General features: G+C 43.0%; 1 protein-coding gene and 1 non-coding gene across 3 annotated transcripts in view; both read right to left on the bottom strand.

The window, feature by feature from the left end:
- The window catches only part of nabp1a (nucleic acid binding protein 1a), a 28,734-nt gene extending 26,303 nt beyond the window's left edge, over nucleotides 1-2,431 (bottom strand). Inside the window, exons 1-4 of one of the 2 annotated variants that reach the window (XM_046358232.1) lie at nucleotides 1,412-2,431; nucleotides 1,288-1,338; nucleotides 941-1,079; nucleotides 373-444 (exon numbers count right to left, since the gene is read on the bottom strand). In XM_046358232.1, the coding sequence (XP_046214188.1) occupies nucleotides 373-444; nucleotides 941-1,079; nucleotides 1,288-1,338; nucleotides 1,412-1,505 (356 nt within the window). In that variant the 5' untranslated portion in view covers nucleotides 1,506-2,431. The remainder of the gene's footprint in view (nucleotides 1-372; nucleotides 445-940; nucleotides 1,080-1,287; nucleotides 1,339-1,411) is intronic. The other variant, XM_046358234.1, reaches the window with a different exon arrangement.
- Nucleotides 2,432-2,988: 557 nt separating this feature from the next.
- Nucleotides 2,989-3,070, bottom strand: trnas-cga. Its single transcript has one exon. It is a non-coding gene; the product is annotated as a tRNA-Ser (tRNA).
- Nucleotides 3,071-26,016: the final 22,946 nt, after the last annotated feature.

Below are 26,016 nucleotides of genomic sequence, written 5' to 3'. Positions count from 1 at the left end.
GATAGAACAAGACATGTTTACAATACAATAGTGGAGGGGCAGTGGGGTTGCACATTAGAACTTTTTTCAGGCAATATTTTTTGAAAAACAAGCACTCTTATTGGACAAGTTCAGATACTTTTTTTCTTTAATCAAATTTCAGGCCTGTTGAATGCTACCCATACCATGACTCCTATACTACCACGTTTTCAACATGTCCACATTAGTCATCAATATTACCCTAACCACAGAGTTTTGGGGGGGGTGTGGGGCAGTCTCACTTTGTGTTCTCTGCTTTTATGCATCACTAAATCATAAAGAGTGCGGCAAGTGGCCAGCTGAATTCTCCTGAAATACAGGAAGTTCCTGGTGGTATAAATAGACTGTACTCACTCTCCGATCTTCTGCAGGTCTCCACCTCTTCCAGTGTACAGGGTCAGGCAGCCCTTCCACATGGAGGCGTAGCTGCAGAGATGGAGGAAAGTCAAGATACTGTATCTAGCTAACAAAGTACTGGGGTTGGGATCAGTTCCATTTCTACTAAATTTAGAAAAATGTGAACTATATTCCAGAGGGGAAAACAGCTCATGGGTTTTCATAGAAACACATTTTTCTATACTTCTATTCACTTTTCTAAGATTCTTGTCATAACAGAATCAATGGTAAGCCTGTGCAGGTGCTCAGGGGAGTGTATGCTCCATATACTAACTGCTCATATCAGTCAAGGCCTCTACCGGTCATGCAGTGTTTCTCATCTCCAATCCTCAGGTCCTGCCAAGGTGCATTTCTGTTCTAGTCCAGTAAAAGCACACCTGATTCAACATATTAAATGGCTTAATGGAGTAGTTAAATGGGATGTTATTGTGCTTGGCTAGAACAATATGTACAACCATGAGGGTAGCCAATGCCAGAGATGAGAATCATTGCAGTAAGCCCAATGGGTGTGGGTAGGGGTCAATACCCTCTGGTCAGCCTGATAATGTCCCCAGGCTGAATGAGGCTGCCCAGCTCGTCCCAGACAGAGATGGCGATGCTTCCGCTCTTGTCCGCTACCTTGCAGGAACGCACCTCATGGCCATCCTTCGTCTTGGTTACCCGTCCTAACATATGAGAAAAGAACAAGAGCAAGTGAAGTTATCCCTTTAGAAATGCAATTCAATAAACATAGCTCATCTACATAGCCTTTGTGATGGGTGACCAAGTCCTCATAGATGTAATATGGCACCCTGTCAGAACATGTCCAAAGCAACAACAAAACAATACAGGTAATTGTATGCCATTACACGGAGGCATTTTTTTTATACTCACGATGACATGTTTGCACTAAGTTGCACAATCGACTCAATTGTTCCTCTGGCCCTTTAAGAAAACGGTAACGAATCTAGGTTGACATGACACGAGAAACACGACATTGTTATCTCCACCAACTTACCTATTTCCAAAACAATGAATACGATATTTAAATTTTTCGATCCAGGCTTCACGTCTTTTATCAAGAACAGACCTTCGTTTATGGCGTTCGACATCTTTAGGATGCAATTGGGAAAGTGACACGCTAGCAAGCTGTCTAGAAAGCTATGCAATCGGTAGCAGCATTCGGTCGGAAGCTAGCAGCAAACTAGCCAGCTAACGTTAGTTTTCAACATAAAGGGATTGTCATAACTTGCTAGCGGTCTATACAAAGTTATTTGAGAAACGTTTTTTTTTTGCCACAACCTGAAACAAATGAGATGTGGGGTTCCCGATTTATAAAGCTAGCCTCCAAAAGGATAACAAGCTAACGTTACTTTTGCTTTCAATGGATGGACTACTGTAGCTACTTTACTCCATTTTCTACCAAGCTATTCTCTTAAGGTTACTATACTTCCTGCTAGAACAATCTTAGTTACACGTGAAAAAACACTACATAAAGCTAGCCAACTTAATTAAACGATATGCTTGCGGTGCTAAGTATTAACCTAAAACACCAGTTTATGGTGAATAAAAAAATATGAACGTCAAAAATGTTAAACCGCCTGACAATTCAGTTCTCTTTCCTCATCTGGTGCTAACTAGCTACAGCAGTAACGTTAGCCTGAATATTCTCACAATGGTGAGTTTAAGCAAAACGTGTGCTTTACTTGAACTAACTAACTACTTACATAACGAAAAAGACTGATGTTGGCTCAATTATAAAATATAGCTAACATTAACACTCATTTCTAGTCTGATGGAGGAAGTAGCGCTAGCTAACGTTAGCTGTACAACTTCAGCTTTGTTACAACACAAACTCGTACGTGTCTATGTTGCTAATACATGGCCGCTATATATAATTATTTGATAAACGTAAATTCAAGTGTTGCTAGTAATTAGACTTGAATTATGGCTAAAGAAAATTCTCGGCGAGTTTATATCTAGACAACTGTGGCACGCACCCCCCTGCTCTTCAAACAATGCCCCCTAACTACGTCAACGTGCTTCGCCGGTCGAATAAATACACCCGACCATTCCATTTCACTGGCGAGAAAGGGGTGCACGGGAGGGTATTTTTTATTCCATTTCAAAACCATAAATAATCACTGACTTATACCCCCTCTCCCGATTTATTTTAAACCCTTTGTCTACTTTCACACAAAACTGACGAATTATTAGCTTTGGCTGATCTAGCAGTGCAGAATTTGGTGCATAGCAATACCATATTGACTTTTGCGATACGCTATCTTTAAAGATGTATCCAGACAGCCATGCGACAAAAGATAACTTGTGAGGTTATATTTACAGTGCTAGTCACATTGTATCACATTGCACATTGTGTTATTAAGTGTGCTGTGCACTTATGCTATAATGTTAAATTATAACTATATCCAATATACCATGTTGTTCATATATTTTTTTCTTGGCTATGACACTGTTGTGTATGTTCGGTATGCCAAATGACGGCATTTATTATGTTAAATATATATTTTCGATTTGGGTTAACTACATCAAAAAATTAAATAATTTAGCAATAGTCAAATCTCTACAAAATTTCGTCACGAACAGGATTCGAACCTGTGCGGGGAAACCCCATTGGATTTCGAGTCCAACGCCTTAACCTCTCGGCCACCGTGACTTGATAAAAAGATATTGAGATGTAGGACTATATAGCGTTAGTTATAAACTTTTTGGTATAAGGTTCTGTGCTCGTCGTACTCTGTATGTGATTACAATCTCGAAACAGGATGAGTTTAATAAAACCATTTTTATGTTTTCTTTCGTATTTTTGCACAACTATTAGTTCGCGTCCAATTGCTTTCGTATTATTGCATAGCAGCAGAATGTGCTTACCTAACCCGACAACCGGACATTGAATTGCATTGAATTCTACCTCGGGTAAAAAAAATTAAAAAAGAAGCGCTTGATCAGGAAAGTTTCCTCTGACGAACTCTACAAGCCAGAATGTTTCTGAAAATTATGTACTTTTTTTGCACGTAAGAATGTGAGAATATATCCACAGGAAAGTATAATTATACTGAACAAAAATATAAACGCTACGTGCAACAATTTAAAAGATTTTGCAGTGTTACAGTTCATATAAGGAAATCCGTCAATTGAAAAAAATTAATTGGGCCCTAATCTATGGATTTCACATGACTGGGCAGGGGCGTAGCCATGGGTGGGCCTGGGAGTGCATAGGCCCACCCACGTAGGAGACTGGCCCAAACCACTGGGGAGCAAGGCCAAGCCAATCAGAATTAGTTTTTCCCAACAAAAGGGCTTCATTACAGACAAAAATACTCCTCTGTTTCATCAGCTGTCTGAGTGGCTGGTCTCAGACAATCCCGCAAGTGAAGAAGCCAGATGTGGCGGTAGTGGGCTGGTATGGTTACACGTGGTCTGCGGTTGTGAGACCAGTTGAATTTTCTGCCAAAATCTCTAAGACAACATTGGAGGTGGCTTATGATAGAGAAATTAACATTCAAGTCTCTGGCAACAGCTCAGGTGCACATTCCTGCAGTCAGCATGCCAATTGTACGCTCCCTCAAAACTTGAGATATTGTGTTGTTTGACAAAACTGCACATTTTAGAGTGGCCTTTTATTGTCCCCAGCACAAGGTGCACCTGTGTAATGATCATGCTGTTTAATCAGCTTCTTGATATACTACCACACTTGTCAGGTGGATGTTTTATCTTGAGCACTAACAGGGATTTAAACAGATTTGTGCACAAAAATAGAGAGAAATAAGCTATTTGTGCGTATGGAAAAATTCAGGGATCTTTTATTTCAGCTCATGAAACCTGGGACCAGCACTTTACATGTTGCATTTATATTTTTTAAGGTGTACATCAACTTTTCAAAGTGCCGGTAGTGCGTTCAAGTTTTTTACCATACCAGCCTGTCTGTCCAATTAAAATGTGCTAACCTTAGAGCCATACCGCAAAGCAATCTGCTATTTTCTTTAACCATAGAGTCCACATGAAACTTGAGTTTGTTTAATGTTTTATTTCATTAGTTGGCTAAACTTTCCATAGTCACCTACCTTTTTGAAGTTCTGCAAGACAAAAATAGAGGTAGTTTTATAAAGAAAACAAAACACTAGGGGGAGACAAAGACCAACTACTCTGGTATCTTCGAACTCATGTCTTCCAATGACTGTTTGGCATGCATGGAACAAACATGAGATGTGAAGTTTGATCTTTCTGAAAGAGATAATCAATCTAATTTTCTTAATAATGAATGTCATAGCATAAATATATGATTTTTAGTATGTATGCAATGTTAAATGGATAGTTTGGTATTTTGGCAATGAAGCCCTTTATCTGCTTCCCCGGAGATTCATTTGTGGATAAAATTATGTATCTGCGTCCAGGGGCGTCATGCACCTCAAACATCTGAGGGGGCACAAAGTACGTGAGGATTGCTGGGGAGTTATCTGGACTGGTGCTAGGTCCCCATCCTAAAGATGGAGGAAATAGCATTAAAAAAAACAACCTGAAACAGCATTGTCCTGCAGTCTAGAGCAATACTTATGATACTGAATTCTTTTTTTTTAACCTTGTTTCTTCCCAATTTCATGATTATGATCTTGTCTCATCGTTGCAACTCCACAACGGGCTCAGGAGAGGTGAAGGTCGAGTAATGCGTCCTCCCAAACATGAACCACCAAGCCTCACTTCTTACCACCTGCTTGCACCAATGTGTCGGACGAAACACCATACAACTCAAATCAAATCAAATCAAATTTATTTATATAGCCCTTCGTACATCAGCTGATATCTCAAAGTGCTGTACAGAAACCCAGCCTAAAACCCCAAACAGCAAACAATGCAGGTGTAAAAGCACGGTGGCTAGGAAAAACTCCCTAGAAAGGCCAAAACCTAGGAAGAAACCTAGAGAGGACCCGGGCTATGTGGGGTGGCCAGTCCTCTTCTGGCTGTGCCGGGTAGAGATTATAACAGAACATGACCAAGATGTTCAAATGTTCATAAATGACCAGCATGGTCAAATAATAATAAGGCAGAACAGTTGAAACTGGAGCAGCAGCACAGTCAGGTGGACTGGGGACAGCAAGGAGCCATCATGTCAGGTAGTCCTGGGGCACGGTCCTAGGGCTCAGGTCCTCAGAGAGAGAGAAAGAAAGAGAGAATTAGAGAGAGCATATGTGGGGTGGCCAGTCCTCTTCTGGCTGTGCCGGGTGGAGATTATAACAGAACGTGGCCAAGATGTTCAAATGTTCATAAATGACCAGCATGGTTGAATAATAGTAAGGCAGAACAGTTGAAACTGGAGCAGGAGCATGGCCAGGTGGACTGGGGACAGCAAGGAGTCCTCATGTCAGGTAGTCCTGGGACATGGTCCTAGGGCCCAGGCCAGTTGAAACTGGAGCAGCAGCATGGCCAGGTGGACTGGGGACAGCAAGGAGTCATCATGTCAGGTAGTCCTGGGGCATGGTCCTAGGGCTCAGGTCCTCCGAGAGAGAGAAAGAAAGAGAGAAGGAGAGAATTAGAGAACGCACACTTAGATTCACAAAGGACACCTGAATAGGACAGGAGAAGTACTCCAGATAAACAAACTGACCCTAGCCCCCCGACACAAACTACTGCAGCATAAATACTGGAGGCTGAGACAGGAGGGGTCAGGAGACACTGTGGCCCCATCCGAGGACACCCCCGGACAGGGCCAAACAGGAAGGATATAACCCCACCCACTGATGACCAGAGTCAGCCTGCAGGCGCTCGGCCCACCACAAGGAGTCGCTAGAGCACGATGAGCCAAGTAAAGCCTTACCCGGATGACGCTGGGCCAATTGTGTGCCGCCATATGGGACTCCCGGTCACGGCTGGTTGTGACATAGCCTGGGATCGAACACCAGGCTGTAGTGATGATGCAACACTGTGATCCAGTGCCTTAGACTGCTGCGCCAGTCAGGAGTCCCTCATTATGCTTAATTAATTGTTAAAAAAATAGGTATATTTTTCTGCATATTAGTCTTGAGTAATTAACCGAAATATATATATATATATATATATTTATTTTTTTTGACATTTTGACCGACATCGCTTCAATTATTTGAATTCCATTTCCTTCTGGGTTTTTCTGTGAGCTCAATGCGCACATTGCATAGTTTTTCTAGCGATAAATCAGATCAAGCCCAGAACTGTGCGATATAGTAGGGAGTTGTAGTTTCCAACAGGACAAAATTCTACATAGTTTAGTACAGAAAACATGGTATTTAATTACAATGACCATAAGCCATTGTGTGTCGGTGTGTTTCTTTTATGCCTCCTACTACGTTAGGTTAGTTTTGGGCAGACATGGAGAGAAGAGACAGAATAATGCGCAATAGAAAGGGATAGAAAGCAGTTGCTTCACAAGGTATCTGTACCTGAAAATACATGATCGAAGTGATTGATAGTTGGTATTTAGCAGTCATATAATTATCTCTTATTTACCTAATTGCTAAAATAGTGATTTTGACAGACAACATAAGCAGCAGCTCTATATAGATGAGATGATGACTTAGAATGAAATAATAAAGTCATAAAATAAAACAAATGTAACATACCCAACAACTGAAATATTTTATTGAGGTAATGTGAATACATTATGGTTAATAAGTGGTACTCAGTAATGGGCAGTCACTACCATCATGGGACTTTTACTAATTGTAGACCGTCATTGTAAATAAGAATTTGTTCTTAACTGACTTGCCCAGTTAAATAAAGGTTACATTTTATTATTATTATTATTCTGTGTTGTTACAGCATACAACTGACATGATGCATTGTGCATTTAATGTTTACATAAATATTCAAAACCGAAATCGAAAACTGTGATTACTTCTTAATAATCAAACCGACCCGACAAAAACACTAATCGCTCAGCAATACTGCATATCTAAGGATACTGTATCTCTTGAGCTGTCTGTATCATCCTGGTGGTTATTTTTTTAAAGAAACTAAATATGCATCTCTGCTAAAATCTGGGTAAAAGATTGAAAAGAATGTGAGTCTTATTCAGTACATTTACCTATTGCTTGTTTTTCTAAAGTCTACCAACCCAGCAGGCATGTCAGCTAAATACTCTAACTTAATTGATAGCCTGAAATGGCTTCTTGGTAGCTAGTTATGAGGTCGGGAGATTAGGAACCTATCTGGGCTATCTAAAGCCAACTTCATAAAATTTGCCAGGTGGCTAGCAGTCTGAACAGAGATATTTTTATTTTTTCAAATTATTATGATAATTTTTTTTACAGGTAAAATCTGAGAGGGCATGTGCACCTGTGCTACCTATCCAGTATGAAGGAAGTTAGAGGTAGTTTGGCGAGTCAATATTAACTAGCGTTAGTGCAATGACTGGAAGCCTATGGGAACAGCCCAGGAACAGGAATTTGTGCTAACGCTAGCTAGCAACTAGAAATGGTATCCATGAGTTCATCTGACTCTGGGGAAGTCGATAAAGGGCTTCATTGCCAAAATCCCGAACTATCCCTTTAATAAGAAAGGTCCCAAACAGTCATTCTGATTCCCATATAAAATAGCCTTTTGAGTGACTAAAATATCACCAATAATATTTGGGGGTGATAGAAAAATGCAACTAAAAAATTTGAAAATGTACTTTTTCTCTCATGGCTAACTACCAGCAAGTTCGAAAAAAGACAGGCCAAGTGGGTGGGGGAGCTTATATTCATAAGCTCGCCTTGACTGGTAGCTCTTTGAAACGCCTATGTCAAGAAACTTGGATGCTTGCAGTAAAATCATCTCAAGCAAATTTGGTGACACACAAAGCAACTCAATAACACGACAACACTAACACAGTTAGACAAAAGATATAAGAATGAGTTAGTCCAAGCAAGGAGTAAAATCATTGATGTGTAATAATGTGATTGTGTTTGTGTACGTGATTGACTCTACATACAGTAATGAGAGACATTTGATAGGGGTACTCACAATGCTTGGAAGGGAAACATTCAATGTTCCAGTGGATGAGCGGGCACATGAGACATAACCCCATACTTATTTTCCACCATAATTTGCAAATAAATTCATTAAAAATCCTACAATGTGATTTTCTGGATTTTTTTCTCATTTTGTCTGTCATAGTTGAAGTGTACCTATGATGAAAATTACAGGCCTCTCTCATCTTTTTAAGTGGGAGAACTTGCACAATTGGTGGCTGACTAAATACATTTTTGCCCCTCTGTATGTAAACTTCTGACCCACTGGGAATGTGATGAAAGATATAAAAGCTGAAATACATCATTCTTTCTACTATTATTCTGACATTTCACATTCTTAAAATAAAGTGGTTATCCTAATTTACCTAAAACAGGGAATATTTACTATGATTAAATGTCAGGAATTGTGAAACTGAGTTTAAATGTATTTGGCTAATGTGTATGTAAACTTTCAACTTCAACTGTATATATCCATATATGTATAAATCCATATATACAGTGCCTTGCGAAAGTATTCGGCCCCCTTGAACTTTGCGACCTTTTGCCACATTTCAGGCTTCAAACATAAAGATATAAAACTGTATTTTATTGTGAAGAATCAACATTAAGTGGGACACAATCATGAAGTGGAACGACATTTATTGGATATTTCAAACTTTTTTAACAAATCAAAAACTGAAAAATTGGGCGTGCAAAATGATTCAGCCCCTTTACTGTCAGTGAAGCAAACTCTCTCCAGAAGTTCAGTGGGGATCTCTGAATGATCCAATGTTGACCTAAATGACTAATGATGATAAATACAATCCACGTGTGTGTAATCAAGTCTCCGTATAAATGCACCTGCACTATGATTGTCTCAGAGGTCCGTTAAAAGCGCAGAGAGCATCATGAAGAACAAGGAACACACCAGGCAGGTCCGAGATACTGTTGTGAAGAAGTTTAAAGCTGGATTTGTATACAAAAAGATTTCCCAAGCTTTAAACATCCCAAAGAGCACTGTGCAAGCGATAATATTGAAATGGAAGGAGTATCAGACCACTGCAAATCTACCAAGACCTGGCCGTCCCTCTAAACTTTCAGCTCATACAAGGAGAAGACTGATTAGAGATGCAGCCAAGAGGCCCATGATCACTCTGGATGAACTGCAGAGATCTACAGCTGAGGTGGGAGACTCTGTCCATAGGACAACAATCAGTCGTATATTGCACAAATCTGGCCTTTATGGAAGAGTGGCAAGAAGAAAGCCATTTCTTAAAGATATCCATAAAAAGTGTTGTTTAAAGTTTGCCACAAGCCACCTGGGAGACACACCAAACATGTGGAAGAAGGTGCTCTGGTCAGATGAAACCAAAATTGAACTTTTTGGCAACAATACAAAATGTTATGTTTGGCGTAAAAGCAACACAGCTCATCACCCTGAATACACCATCCCCACTGTCAAACATGGTGGTGGCAGCATCATGGTTTGGGCCTGCTTTTCTTCAGCAGGGACAGGGAAGATGGTTAAAATTGATGGGAAGATGGATGGAGCCAAATACAGGACCATTCTGGAAGAAAACCTGATGGAGTCTGCAAAAGACCTGAGACTGGGATGGAGATTTGTCTTCCAACAAGACAATGATCCAAAACATAAAGCAAAATCTACAATGGAATGGTTCAAAAATAAACATATCCAGGTGTTAGAATGGCCAAGTCAAAGTCCAGACCTGAATCCAATCGAGAATCTGTGGAAAGAACTGAAAACTGCTGTTCACAAATGCTCCCCATCCAACCTCACTGAGCTCGAGCTGTTTTGCAAGGAGGAATGGGAAAAAATTTCAGTCTCTCGATGTGCAAAACTGATAGAGACATACCCCAAGCGACTTACAGCTGTAATCGCAGCAAAAGGTGGCGCTACAAAGTATTAACTTAAGGGGGCTGAATAATTTAGCACGCCCAATTTTTGAGTTTTTGATTTGTTAAAAAAGTTTGAAATATCCAATAAATGTCGTTCCACTTCATGATTGTGTACCACTTGTTGTTGATTCTTCACAAAAGAATACAGTTTAATGTCTTTATGTTTGAAGCCTGAAATGTGGCAAAAGGTCGCAAAGTCCAAGGGGGCCGAATACTTTCGCAAGGCACTGTAACACTGGATTAGGATATGTCTTAATAAATGTCATTCTGTTCTTAGGACAAAGAAGATCATACATTTGTCATGAACAATGAGAGATTCTGAAAGCCTTATTTGACCAGGGAATAACGAGGAGAGGGTCGCCTTCGATGGCTGAGGCAGCCACCTGAACTGGACTTTCGGAGAGTGGTGGAGGTGAGGGTCATTAATGTTTTATATTCTGTGAACAGAAGAAAGGGTTTTGTCTTTTTGTAATATCTCCCTGGGTTCTGGACAAAACATTTGGCTTAGGACTACTTAGGAATCTTCCTATGGCCTTACTGATGATTTACCTTATATATTAGACATTCATTGAAAGCATCTTAACCTTCTGTTTCCTTGAGTGGTACGGTTCGGCAGGGTCAAGTCTCAAAGTATCGCATCACTCTACAAATCAAGAAGCATCCATAAATCCAGAAAATGTTACTAAGACACCCACTATACGACCAGTACCAACAGTTGCTGCCAGGACGAAGGTTAAAATCCCCACTCTCTAGAACAAATGGGGCACACAAGTCATTCATGTCAACCAGCACTAGGTTCCTCAATCCAGGAACACTAAACCACAATTCAGCACCTACAGTATACCTCTATCTATTTGTCTGTCTGTATGTCCTGTGATATTTATGTTGTATTTAAGTGAAGTGTTGAATGTTCTGTGATTTGTTACATGTGTGCCATTATTCCCAAACAAATGCCACCTTGGAACAATTAAGTATTCATTCATCCATTGTTGTCGGGCTATTGGATTCCCTCACCTGGTCCCAATGCACTCCCTACCTCTTCCCCTTGGCTAGCTATCAGAGGGTTATGACATCAAATTCTGAAAACATAACATGCAAATACTGGATCCTGTCCTCTGCTGTTGTGATAATAATGTTGATTGTGATGTTATTTTAACTTTTTCGAGTAGCTATTTGTATTTTGCTTCTAGTTTCATATTGCCTGGTAAAACCCAGATTCAAAACACCCTACACTGTCCCTCTGGTTGTGACACAATAAAGATAACTCTTAGTATATAAGGGCTACTTTTTCAATCATCTGCTAGATAAAAAGCTGAGTTGGTGGAGCAATAGTTTTGTGTCTACTCTTTTAATAAAGTATTATGTGCAATTACTCTGATATGAAAATGTGATGCAGTAGTCTTTAGTATTGTGTTTTCTTGCTATTGTTTCCTCTAGAATTGGTTAGGGAATGAAAGAAAACTGGCCCAGTCAAGCTGTCCCTCCACAAAAAAACTAAGATCAAATCAAACGTATTTATATACATGTGCCTTGTTGGTTTACATTCAAGTAATCAGATTCATGGATCACTGGTAGAAGCTTGGAATAATGCGTACACTTGATCTTCCTTCACTTGTTTCTGTTATGATGAAGCAGGTGGACAGGGCAGAGTTCCATATATGGCTGTGGCTGCCAAAAGGGTGGTCATTGAAGTAGAGGGTATGCCAGGTGGGATAGAATTTAAAAAGCCCTCCCGCTATGGCATGGACCAACTATCTTCCATTTTGGAGGCAGGCCCTGGCATGAAGTTCACAATAAGTAAGATGCAATCAATGCTCTCTACAATGTTTCAATGCGGAATTGTAATGTCTTGGTCATTGAGACGAACAACATTGACATGTACAGTACCGGCAGTGACGTGACCCATTACTTTACACAATCAGGACATTCCCTTTGAACAGATACTCAATGTGGCCACTGCTCTCACTAAAGGGCAACGGTGAGCTTTACTATATATGGCCATCCACCACTTGTTGTTTTTTTCTGGGTAAATGTGTCTGCTGATTATGAAAAGATGGAGCAGATTTTAGAATATCTGTTTGCAGCTGAGAGTGGTGCTGGAGATGGGAGTGGAGCTGGAGCTGGGCCTGGAGATGGGAGTGGAGCTGGAGCTGGGCCTGGAGATGGGAGTGGATCTTGAACAGGGCCTGGGTCTTTAACTGGAGGATAGGCTGAGGCTGGAGCTGGAGGTTGGGCTGCACCAGTACCTGTGTCTAATTCTCCGGAGGTTGGTAGTAATATATGCATGTACACAGAGTATACAAAACATTAAGAACACCTGCTCTTTCAGGATCAGGTGAATGCAGGTGAAAGCTATGATCCCTCATTGATGTCACTTGTAAATCCACTTCAATCAGTGTAGATGAAGGAGAGGAGAAAGGTTAAAGAATTATTTTTAAGCCTTGAGACATGGATTGTATGTGTGCCATTCAGAAGGTGAATGGGGTAGACAAGTGATTTAAGTGCCTTTGAACGGAGTATGGTAGTAGGTGCACCGGTTGAGTGTGTCAAGAATGGCAACGCTACTGGGTTTTTCACTCTCAACAGTTTCACGTATGTATCAAGAATGGTCCACCACCCAAAGGACATCCAGCCAACTTGACACAACTATGGAAAGCATTGGAGTCAACATGGGCCAGTATCCCTGTTGACCGCTTTCGACTCATTGTAGAGTCAAATCAAATTGTATTTGTCACATGTGCTGAATACAACACCTGTAGACCTTACCGTGAAATGCTTACTGACAAGCCTTTAACTAACAATGCAGTTTAAGAAAGTAGAGCTTACTAAATAAACTAAAGTTTAAAAAAGTAACACAATAAAATAACAATAACGAGGCTATATACAGGGGGTACCGATTCCGTGTGTGGGGGTACAGGTCCATGCCCCGATAAATTGAGGCTGTTCTGAGAGCAAACGGTGGAGGGGGGTTGCAACTCAATATTAGGAAGGTGTTCCTAATTTGTGGAATACTCTGTGTATAGTTTGTCCCTATAGAAATCACACGCACACACAAACATTCATTCCTCAACCACTTTCAGCTTCTGAATCACTGTCCTCCTCTTAATCTGTGCTGACTGGGCCATCACCAGCCAACATTAAAAATGCTTGCTGGAGCTTTAATATGTTCTGCATTTAATTTCGGACAGCACAGAGGCACCCAGGTGAAAGCGTGTTGGCTCGGCCACACTTTGCCCAAGTATTGGGGGGAATTGAGGTGACTTGTTCCTTCCATTGTAGGCGTTGATCTGCTGTTTTATTCTCTGATGCAGAGGTGGGCAAACTTTTTGACTCGCGGGCCACAATGGGTTCTAAAATTTGACAGAGGGGCCGGGCCAGGAGCATTTGGAGGGAGTGTTTGGGCCGAAAATCAATAATATCTACTTGTGTTAAACTCCGCAAAATCATGGATGGATTGTCCTGACCGCGCGCTCTATAAACTCGCCACGGACGCCCTCGCCTTCACGCGCAAACAGTACACGTGTATCGTTGCCAAGCACACAGACATAGGCTGTATTAAATATCCTACCTGCAGCTGAAAATTTAAATTTAAATTAAGAGCGATGTGCGGCGTGTTAATTAAGCTACTGTACCGCTGCTGTGCGTAAATGCGCATTGCTCTTAATTAAAAGACGCACTTCCAAACTTTCCATATGCATTTTTTCATAACACAGCAGAAAAACTCACCATTTCAGTGGGAACAGTGTTGTTGGTCTCCCTTTTTTGCCAGTGCATCAAAGTCTGGAGTTAGTTTTGTTGTGGCAATTCTCAGGACAGATCTGAGGTGTTGGTCAGTTAACTTGGATCTGTGATGGGCTTTGTTGATTTTCATGACGCTAAACGTCTGCTCACACACGTAGGTCGAGCCAAACAACACCAGCATCTTCTGCGCCGTCCTCCTCCGGAGGTTTGGAAACGCGGTCTCATTAAGTGAAGCGTAAAAGTCATTCAGTTTAAGAGACTTGAACTTCTCCTTTGAGACGGAGTCAGACTGAAGATCGATCAGTTCCAATTGCAGCTCCTGCGGTGCTGATTCGGGGTCTTGTGACAGGGGACAGGACACCAGTTGAAGTGACTTGTCAATTTTTTCAAAATCACAGAACCGACGGAAAAATTCTCTGTGCAGATCGTCCAGTGATTTGCAGTATTTCTTCGCATTTCGGGCGGCCTCTTTCTGCACGGCTAGTGTGGGGAAATGTGCGAAAGATTTGTTTGACATTTGCCTGGAGAATAAAACCAGCTTGGATTTGAAGGCTCTCACATTTGTGTACATGTCGTGCGCAAACTGATCTTTCCCCTGTAGCTTCACGTTCAGCTCATTCATGTGTGAAAATATGTCCACAGCAAACGCAAAGTCACAAAGCCAGTTTGTGTCGCTCAGCTCGGGGAATTCTTCGGATTTCCCCATTAAATTAAAAAATGAGCGAATCTCGTCTTTGAGCTCCATGACTCGTTGAAACACTTTCCCCAAACTTAACCAGCGGACGCGAGAGTGGTAAAGTAGGTCCTGGTGATCCGCATTAGTTTCTTCCAGGAACGTAATGAACTGACGATGATTAAGTCCCCTTGCTCGTATGAAGTTAACAAGTTTTACAACTGGATCCACGACGTGATTAAGCTGCAATACAGACTTACACAGAGACTCCTGATGAATGATGCAGTGAAGTAAAATAACATCCTGGTCAGGGTTTTCTTCTTTCACTTTATCCTGGATTCTTTTCAGCAGCCCAATGTTTTTTCCAGTTAAATTTGGCGATCCATCCGTGTCATGTTTTGTCATATATTGTCTTGTCCTTGTGCTTTCCCTTCTGTTCGTTTCCCCCTGCTGGTCTTATTAGGTTCGTTCCCTCTTTCTATCCCTCTCTCTCCCCCTCCCTCTCTCTCTATCGTTCCGTTCCTGCTCCCAACTGTTCCTCATTCTCCTAACTCACTCATTTACTCTTTTCACACCTGTCCCCTATTTTGCCCTCTGATTAGAGCCACTATTTCTCCCTCTGTTTTCCGCTTCTGTCCTGGTCGGATCCTTGTATGATGTTCGCTGTTCTGTGTCCTTGTCTCGCCCTGTCGTGTTTTATCTTCTTCAGATGCTGCGTATGAGCAGGTGTCTTAGTCTGCTATGGTCGGTGCCTTCCCGAAGCAACCTGCAGTCTATGGTCGAGTCTCCAGTCAGTCCTCGCAACTACGAGTGGATTTCAGTTTTTCCTGTTTTGTTTTCTCCTTGATATATCCAGGATTATTACTTTTGTCATATACTGGAATAAAGACTCTGTTTTCGTTAAGTCGCTTTTGGGTCCTCATTCACCAGCATAACAGAAGGATCCGACCAAGAATGGACCCAGCGACTACGGATTCTCGTAACACTGCCGTCGAGATCCAGGGAGCAATGCTCGGCAGACACGAGCAGGAATTGTCTGCTGCTCGTCATGCCGTTGAGACCATGGCCGCTCAGGTTTCCGACCTCTCAGGACAGTTTCAGAGTCTTCGTCTCGTGCCACCAGCTACTTCCTGGTCTTCCGAGTCTCCGGAACCTAGGGTTAATAACCCACCATGTTACTCTGGGCAGCCCACTGAGTGCCGCTCCTTTCTCACCCAGTGTGATATTGTGTTCTCTCTCCAGCCCAACACATACTCAAGAGAGAGAGCTCGGATTGCCTACGTCATATCACTCCTTATTGGTCGGGCTCGGCAGTGGGGCACAGCTATCTGGGAGGCAAGCGCTGAGTGTACTAACGATTATCTGAACTTTAAAGAGGAGATAAGGGTTTTTGATCGTTCTGTTTTTGGGAAAGAAGCTTCCTGGTCCCTGTCTTCCCTATGTCAAGGTAATCGATCCATAACGGATTACTCTATAGAGTTTCGCACTCTTGCTGCCTCCAGTAACTGGAACGAGCAGGCGTTGCTCGCTCGTTTTCTGGAGGGACTCCACGCTAAGGTTAAGGATGAGATTCTCTCTCGGGAGGTTCCATCCAGCGTGGATTCTTTGATTGAACTCGCTATTCGCATTGAACGACGGGTAGATCTTCGTCACCGAGCTCATAGAAGAGAGCTCGCGTTAACTGTGTCCCCTCTCTCCCCGACACTACCATCTTTCCCCACTGACTCAGGTGTTGAGCCCATGCAGCTGGGGGGTATTCTCATCTCGACTAAGGAGAGGGAACGGAGAATCACCAACCGCCTCTGTCTCTATTGCGGTTCCGCTGGTCATTTTGTCATTTCATGTCCAGTTAAAGGCCAGAGCTCATCAGTAAGCGGAGGGCGACTGATAAGCGCTACTAGACTGTCCTCTCCGTCAAGTACCTGTACTACCTTGCCGGTCCATCTACGCTGGACCGGATCGGCAGCTTCCTGCAGTGCATTAATAGACTCTGGGGCGGAGGGCTGTTTTATGGACGAAGCCTGGGCTCGGGAACATGACATTCCTCTCAGACTGTTAGGGGAGCCCACGGTCATGTTCGCCTTGGATGGTAGTCTTCTCCCCAGTATATTATGTGAAACACTACCTTTAACCCTCACAGTATCTGGTAACCATAGTGAGACCATTTCTTTTTTGATTTTTTGTTCACCTTTTACACCTGTTGTTTTGGGTCATCCCTGGCTAGTGTGTCATAATCCTTCTTTTGATTGGTCTAGTAATTCTATCCTTTCCTGGAACGTTTCTTGTCATGTGAAATGTTTAATGTCTGCTATTCCTCCTGTTTCTTCTGCTCCCTCTTCACAGGAGGAACCTGGTGATTTGACAGGAGTGCCGGAGGAATATCATGATCTGCGCACGGTCTTCAGTCGGTCCAGAACCAACTCCCTTCCTCCTCACCGGTCGTATGATTGTTGTTCTGATCTCCTCAAGAAGCGTTTTGCATCCGCTCCTATTCTTGTTGCACCTGACGTTACTACACATTTCATTGTCGAGGTAGACGCGTCGGGGGTGGGCGTGGGAGCCATTCTGTCCCAGTGCTCCGATACTGACGATGGGGTCCACCCTTGCGCGTATTTTTCTCATCGCCTGTCGCCGTCGGAACGTAACTATGATGTGGCTAACCGCGAACTGCTCGCCATCCGTTTAGCCCTAGGCGAATGGCGACAGTGTTTGGAGGGGGCGACCGTTCCTTTTGTCGTTTGGACTGACCTAAAGAACCTTGAGTACATCCGTTCTGCCAAACGACTCAATGCGCGTCATGCTCGTTGGGCGTTGTTTTTCGCTCGTTTCGAGTTCGTTATTTCTTATTGCCCGGGTACTAAGAACACCAAGCCTCATGCTTTATCCCGTCTCTTCAGTTCTTCTGTAGCGTCTACCGATCCCGAGGGGATTCTCCCTGAGGGGCGTGTTGTCGGGTTGAATGTCTGGGGAATTGAGAGACAGGTCAAGCAAGCACTCACTCACACTCCGTCGCCGCGCACTTGTCCTAGTAACCTTCTTTTCGTTCCTGTCTCTACTCGTCTGGCTGTTCTTCAGTGGGCTCACTCTGCCAAGTTAGCTGGCCACCCCGGCGTTCGGGGTACGCTTGCTTCTATTCGCCAGCGGTTTTGGTGGCCTACTCAGGAGCGTGACACGCGCCGTTTCGTGGCTGCTTGTTCGGACTGCGCGCAGAATAAGTCTGGTAATTTTTTTTCTGCTTCTGCTCCTGGTCTTGCTGGGTCTCAGTCTGTCCCCAGCCACCGCATCTCTCCTGCCCTTGCTGTGTCTCAGTCTGTCCCCTGCCACCGCATCTCTCCTGGTCCTGCTCCTGCACTTGCTGTGTCTCAGTCTGTCCACAGCCACCGCCTCTCTCCTGTTCCTGGTCTTAGCCTTGCTGTGTCTCAGTCTGTCCCTAGTTGTTACTCTCCTGGCCTGTTTGGTCCTGATTGCTCTAACGCTTACAGTTCTCTACCCGTGTCTCATTTTTATAAGAGTAGTAGCCCTAGATTCCCTCTTCATCGTCTTCCGTTACGGTCCTGAGGAGAGGAGTTGGGTTCTTTCTCGGGACGTGCTGGACCGTTTGTTGAGCTATGATTTCCTCCGTTGCCGCCAGTGTTCCTCCTCGAGTGCGCCAGGAGGCGCTCGGTGAGTGGGGGGGTACTGTCATGTTTTGTCATATATTGTCTTGTCCTTGTGCTTTCCCTTCTGTTCGTTTCCCCCTGCTGGTCTTATTAGGTTCGTTCCCTCTTTCTATCCCTCTCCCCCTCCCTCTCTCTCTCTCTCTCTCTCTATCGCTCCGTTCCTGCTCCCAGCTGTTCCTCATTCTCCTAACTCACTCATTTACTCTTTTCACACCTAATAATAATAATAATAATAATAATATAATAATATATGCCATTTAGCAGACCTGTCCCCTATTTTGCCCTCTGATTAGAGCCACTATTTCTCCCTCTGTTTTCCGCTTCTGTCCTGGTCGGATCCTTGTATGATGTTCGCTGTTCTGTGTCCTTGTCTCGCCCTGTCGTGTTTTATCTTCTTCAGATGCTGCGTATGAGCAGGTGTCTTAGTCTGCTACGGTCTGTGCCTTCCCGAAGCAACCTGCAGTCTATGGTCGAGTCTCCAGTCAGTACTCGCAACTACGAGTGGATTTCAGTTTTTCCTGTTTTGTTTTCTCCTTGATATATCCAGGATTATTACTTTTGTCATATACTGGAATAAAGACTCTGTTTTCGTTAAGTCGCTTTTGGGTCCTCATTCACCAGCATAACAATCCGTGGTGACATTAGCAAGTTTACTCCAAGGTAGCTTCATTCTCTCGATGACAGCAGACACCTGTTCATATAAGTCCTCTCCTCGCGTTTTCCCTTTCAGTGATTCCATGCTCAAAAGCTCCTCCGTTATCTCAAAACTGTCGTTAATCCCTCTGATAAAAATTAGGAGCTGAGCAGTGTCTTTTATGTCGTTACTTTCATCCAGTGCTAGTGAATATAACTTAAAGGACTCCGCCTTTTTGTTTAACTCGCTGACTATATCTTCGTCAATCAGTTCCACGCGGCGAGTCACTGTCCTGCGTGCTAAACTGATTTTTTTCAAACTTGGCTTTGCTCTCCGGACACAAGAGACCTGCTGTCTCTACCATGCACTCTTTCAAAAACTCGCCTTCGGAGAAAGGCTTGCTAGCCTTTGCTAATTTGAATGCCAGCAAATAACTTGCCTTGGTACTTGACTCTTGAATTGCAGTTTGTCGGTGAAAAAAGTTCTGTTGACTCTGTAAATTAGTTGCCAACCTCTGAGCAGTAGCCGCCCGTTCTTGTGTTGACTGCTTGCTAGCATAGTTTGCATGCTTCGTGGCAAAGTGACGGCTGATATTGTACTCTTTGAAAACCGCAACAGCTTCTTGGCATATCAGACATACAGCCATTGATCGGACTTCAGTGAAGAAGTATTTTGTTGTCCACTCCTTATTAAACACTCGGCATTCGCTGTCCACTTTCCTTCTCTTTGGTCCGCTCATTTTCACAGAAGGGCTTAATGGTGACGTGAAACGAAGTGAAAATTAAAGTGAAATAAAGAGAAATACGCGCCACTCCAACAACGGTCAATGTGTTTTGAGTGCGCCATCTATTGGGGAAACGTGGGCATTGCAGGGAAAGGGGAAAAAAGGAGGTTTTTACTATAATTTGGACAAGTTCGGCGGGCCGGATTAAAAAGCCTAACGGGCCGTATGTGGCCCGCGGGCCGTAGTTTGCCCATGTCAAACCATCAGAGTCTGATGTCTGCTTGATTTTTCTGGAGAGCCGCACAGCAATGGTTTGTCCATCTGAAAAACTATTTTAAGAAATGCTAATGAAAATCATGAAGTTTGATAGAAATATTTCATATAGTTCAAAGCATCTGGGTGAATGAGTTAACAACAGCAGTGATATGCCAGGGCGTGATGCAGTGTTCAACACTGAGTTGGCTTCAGTACCTGCATATTTTCTGACCAGGCCACAATAGAAAGAGCACTCCAGGACAAGCCTATGGATTGTGGCCAGCAGACAGTGAGTCTTCTTAGTTTGCAGACTTTCCAAAATTGCTGCGCAGTGTAGTGTACAATCCAGTTTCTCTTCTCCATGGCCTTCAACCTTATCTCCAGCCTGAAACGTAAGCATTTATGTTAAAAGGTTTAAAACCTATATTGAATAGCCCGAATACAGTGGGACAAATATGGAGACATCGTTAAAAAGCTATTTATTTTTCAAGCTGAGGAGTCAACTGAGCGTTCCTATCATCGGGGATTGACGGGGGCATCATGTCAGACCTAGAAAATATTATACAAATATATAAGCGAAAATATAACAGTATGAAAGCATCTCATCATAAAGCTAACCAGTTAGGAAGGCAACATCGATTTGAATGTAGAGTGGATTATCCAGCGTGAAGTGTGATCTGATCCAAACTTCCAAATCCTACTGTGTGCTGCCTACAACATAATCAAGGCCCTAATTAAATCTATTGCAGAACAAAATCAAATTAAGTTATACATGTGCAATGCTCACAAGTTAGAGAAAAATATATTATGGACAATGTTAGGAATTTTACTAAAATATCAAATTGTCAGTCAAACCACAGCAAGGATTTCATTATCAAATCAAATGTATTTTATAAAACCCTTTTTACATCAGCAGTTGTAAAACAGCATCCCAAAGTGCTTTACAGATACCCTGCCTAAACCCGAAAGAGCAAGCAATGCAGAGACAGAAGCACAATACAAACAGTTCATGGTGTGCATGCTGGTCAGACTGATGGATAATCAGAACAGGATAGAGCACACAAAAACACTTTCAAACGTTCATAGATGTCACGTTCTGACCGTAGTTCTTTTGTTTTGTCTTAGTATATGGTCAGGGCGTGAGTTGGGTTGGGCAGTCTATGTTGTATTTTACGTTTGGCCTGGTATGGTTCTCAATCAGAGGCAGGTGTCGTTAGTTGTCTCTGATTGAGAATCATACTTGGGTAGCCTTTTCCCACCAGTGTTTTGTGGGTGATTGTTTTCTGTGTCTGTGTGTTCCACACGGAACTGTTTTGGTTTTAGTTTCTGTCTTTCTATTTGTTATTTTGTATTTTCGGGTTCAGTGATTTTGTTCATTAAAACATGACGAACACGAATCCCATTACAATAGATGACCAGCAGGGTCAGATAAAGACCAGATGGCTTTCATGTTTAAGGAAGTCAATGTTTATGGGTGGGGTGGTATGTGGGGGGGTTGTACCTTTCTGTTCACCTTCCCACCCATGGGCCAAACAACACTCAATCATAAGACTGACAGAAGAGAGAACTTGAAGGTTGAGACTGAGTCTGATTCTCTCACGTCGGCAAACTATTCCATAAAGAGGAGATCTGTAAGATAAAGCCTCCAGCTACTGAAGCCCTGCTTCCAATTCATCTGATAGAAGTTGCAGAAAAGGATAATTACATATTAAGAAAAATGATGAGCAAAACACATGGAATCTAACCTGGAATGCTATTTAGCAGCACCATCAACTCCTCCTCCTGCCTCGGTTCCCTCCTTCAAGACCTTCTGCCGACTGAGTTTTATTGCTGGTATTATAACATGTGAAGGTGAATATACATGACATAAAACATCAGTGCTTTTTTGTGCAAAATGATATCAAAAGAATGGGTTGTTTTAATACTTAACTGATTTCCAGTTAACCTTTATATAACTTGGCAAGTTAGTTAAGAACAAACTCTTATTTACCAGGGAACAGTGGGGTAGCCTTGTCCAGGGGCAGAACAATCTTGTCAGCTCAGGGATTTGATCCAGCAACCTTTTGGTTAGTGGCGCAACGCTCTAACCACTAGGCTACCTGCTGCCACAATTTATACCTCCCTTTATACCGCCCACTACCAGTCACATACCTGGTTCAATCAGTGGCCAGAAATGTAAAGTACAATCAGAAACCATAATGAGCATTACAATGGGTGATGATGATTCATTAAGGGACAAGGACACATTACAACTAGCTGTTTCTTAATACTGTTAGGGATGTCTGCAACTACAAAGAATTGGTGTTTAACAGAATACATTAAAGAGTTTTTCTAAATGTCAAAATAATTGAGTGTCGAAGCAGTTATTTTGTACATTTTTGTGTAAAATATTACTTATGATTACTATGTTTGTCTATTGTTGTGACTTAGATGAAGATCAGATCAAATTTGATGACCAATTTCTGCAGAAATCCAGGTAATTCCAAAGGGTTCACATACATTTTATTGCCACTGTAACTGAAGAAATCAGCTATACATCAGCTATACATCTGAAAAATCCATCCATCCATCCACATTCATCCATCAACCATACTTCTCTCCTCTCTTCAGGTTCAGGAACTTCAGTAGATGCTCGTGCCTGCACGCCATCCCAAACACACCAGTTATGTCCAGTTTTGGGGTTTTGATCACAGCACATTCCCTGCTTGAAATATCGGGCACTCCTGTAAAAAGGGTGAATAAAAAGTCACATTCACTATGCAGTTCATGTTTCATCTGATCTGTATTATAAATATTAGGGACAGAATAGTTCAATGCAAGTGTCGCATCACCAAGGGTAAATGGCTTCTCCTGATTTCAATCAAACATTTTAACTTTTCCAACATTAGCCCAGCTGTTGGTTATACACATATACACACGTCACACAAGTCACACAGAAGAGGGCTAGTGATACTAACTGATTGTGAAATACATCCCATTCTTCAAAATCCAGTATACATCAGTTGGTGTGTTTGATGCTCCTCCTACAAAGCAGTCGACTTTGTCTCGGTCACAAAAGAACCATCCAGCTGCCAGCATGTTTGGGACCCTCAATGCTTGTCCCAGGCAATCTTTTTCTGGGAAGACCAAATAGGGCATCAGCTGCACTACTTTAATGACCGTTTTCCTTCAGAACAATAATGCAAATAATGAATTATACAAATTATTAGAGATACAGGGAATGGATATTTATAAGGCTATTACTTAAACCCTTTTGCTATCTGGGAAACATGGGTCACTGTAGTTTCGCTGTGAATGCATCTGTAATCGGTGTATCCACTAAGCAGATGATTGGTCTACCTAGCTTTACCAGAGTCCTGTTATCCAGCATATTGTGGATCCAGACAGGCTTTCATGGCAACCGTAGCGGCCTGGGTGGCAAAGCCACACAGAAAATGTTGCCCTGTCTGGCAATCCTGTACCGCCTCCCACGACTTGGACAAAGGGTTGGGTTTTTGAGGCTTGCAATGGTATTGCTGCATAACATTGCTACTGTTTGGTAAGGCATTTTTTCAACTAGGCAAGTCAGTTAAGAACAATTTCTTATTTTCAATGACAGCCTAGGAACAGTAGGTTAACTGCCTTGTTCAGGGGCAGAACAACAAATGTTTACCTTGTCAGCTCAGGGATTCAATCTTGCGACTTTTCGGCTACTAGTCCAACACTCTAACCACTAGGCTACCTGCTGCACAAGGATAGAAGATATATGAGAAAGACAACTAAAGTTGGATATATTTCCCCTCATCAATTATGAACAACACTGAATGCAAATAAGAATCCTCGCTTACTTATTGTTGTTCCTTAATTGTTATCATTGACATACCTGTGGACAGAGAGGACACTTTGTTCCATCCGAGTCAGTAGCGCCTTCTTCCTGACAGTCTCTCGTTCAAACTGCCAGTGTTTGAACTCCTCAAATGACTAATTTGTGAGCTTCCCGGTAGTGTCATGTTTTGTCATATATTGTCTTGTCATTATGCTTTCCCTTCTGTTCGTTTCCCCCTGCTGGTCTTATTAGGTTCGTTCCCTTTTTCTATCCCTCTCTCTCCCCCTCCCTCTCTCTCTTCTCTCTATCGTTCCGTTCCTGCTCCCAGCTGTTCCTATTCCCCTAATCAATCATTTAGTCTTCCCACACCTGTTCCCGATCCTTTTCCCTGATTAGAGTCCCTATTTCTCTCCTTGTTTTCCGTTCCTGCCCTGTCGGATTCTTATCTATTGTTCACCGTGCTGTGTTTGTGTCTCGCCCTGTCGTGTCGTGTTTCCCTCAGATGCTGCGTGGTGAGCAGGTGTCTGAGTCTGCTAGGTTCAAGTGCCTTCCCGAGGCAACCTGCTGTTCAAGATCGAGTCTCCAGTCGGTTCTCGTCATTACGAGTGGAAGTTGTGTTTTTTTGATTGTATTTTACTTTACTGGATTAAAGACTCTGTTTTCGCCAAGTCGCTTTTGGGTCCTCATTCACCTGCATAACAGAAGAATCCGACCAAGAATGGACCCAGCGACTATGGATTCTCTCTACTCTACTCTCGAGTTCCAGGGAGCGATGCTCGGCAGACACGAGCAGGAATTGTCTGCTGCTCGGCATGCCGTTGAGACCCTGGCCGCTCAGGTCTCCGACCTCTCAAGACAGTATCAGAGTCTTCGTCTCGTGTCACCAGCTACTTCCGGTTCTTCCGAGCCTCCGGAACCTAGGGTTAATAACCCACCTTGTTATTCTGGGCAGCCCACTGAGTGCCGCTCCTTTCTCACCCAGTGTGATATCGTGTTCTCTCTCCAACCCAACACATACTCAAGAGAGAGAGCTCGGATTGCCTACGTCATATCACTCCTTACTGGTCGGGCTCGGCAGTGGGGCACAGCTATCTGGGAGGCAAGCGCTGAGTGTACTAACAATTATCTGAACTTTAAAGAGGAGATGATAAGGGTTTTGATCGCTCAGTTTTTGGGAAAGAAGCTTCCTGGTCCCTGTCTTCCCTATGTCAAGGTAATCGATCCATAACGGATTACTCAATAGAGTTTCGCACTCTTGCTGCCTCCAGTAACTGGAACGAGCAGGCGTTGCTCGCTCGTTTTCTGGAGGGACTCCACGCTAAGGTTAAGGATGAGATTCTCTCTCGGGAGGTTCCATCCAGCGTGGATTCTTTGATTGAACTCGCTATTCGCATTGAACGACGGGTAGATCTTCGTCACCGAGCTCATAGAAGAGAGCTCGCGTTAACTGTGTCTCCCCTCTCTCCGACACTACCGTCTTTCCCCACTGACTCAGGTGTTGAGCCCATGCAGCTGGGGGTATTCGCATCTCGACTAAGGAGAGGGAACGGAGAATCACCAACCGCCTCTGTCTCTATTGCGGTTCCGCTGGTCATTTTGTCATTTCATGTCCAGTTAAAGGCCAGAGCTCATCAGTAAGCGGAGGGCGACTGATAAGCGCTACTAGACGGTCCTCTCCGTCAAGTACATGTACTACTTTACCGGTCCATCTACGCTGGACCGGATCGGCAGCATCCTGCAGTGCATTAATAGACTCTGGGGCAGAGGGCTGTTTTATGGACGAAGCCTGGGCGCGGAACATGACATTCCTCTCAGACAGTTAGGGAGCCCACGGTCATGTTTGCCTTGGATGGTAGTCCTCTCCCCAGTATATTATGTGAAACACTACCTTTAACCCTCACTGTATCTGGTAACCATAGTGAGACCATTTCTTTTTTGATTTTTTGTTCACCTTTTACACCTGTTGTTTTGGGTCATCCCTGGCTAGTGTGTCATAATCCTTCTTTTGATTGGTCTAGTGGTTCTGTCCTTTCCTGGAGCGTTTCTTGTCATGTGAAGTGTTTAATGTCTGCTATTTCTCCTGTTTGTTCTGTCCCCTCTTCTCAGGAGGAACCTGGTGATTTGACAGGAGTGCCGGAGGAATATCATGGTCTGCGCACGGTCTTCAGTCGGTCCAGAACCAACTCCCTTCCTCCTCACCGGTCGTATGATTGTTGTTCTGATCTCTTTAAGA

The sequence above is a fragment of the Oncorhynchus gorbuscha genome, linkage group LG01 (assembly GCF_021184085.1).
Source record: "Oncorhynchus gorbuscha isolate QuinsamMale2020 ecotype Even-year linkage group LG01, OgorEven_v1.0, whole genome shotgun sequence".
NCBI classification, from domain to species: Eukaryota; Metazoa; Chordata; class Actinopteri; order Salmoniformes; family Salmonidae; genus Oncorhynchus; species Oncorhynchus gorbuscha.
This window is presented reverse-complemented; position numbering and strand designations above follow the sequence as displayed.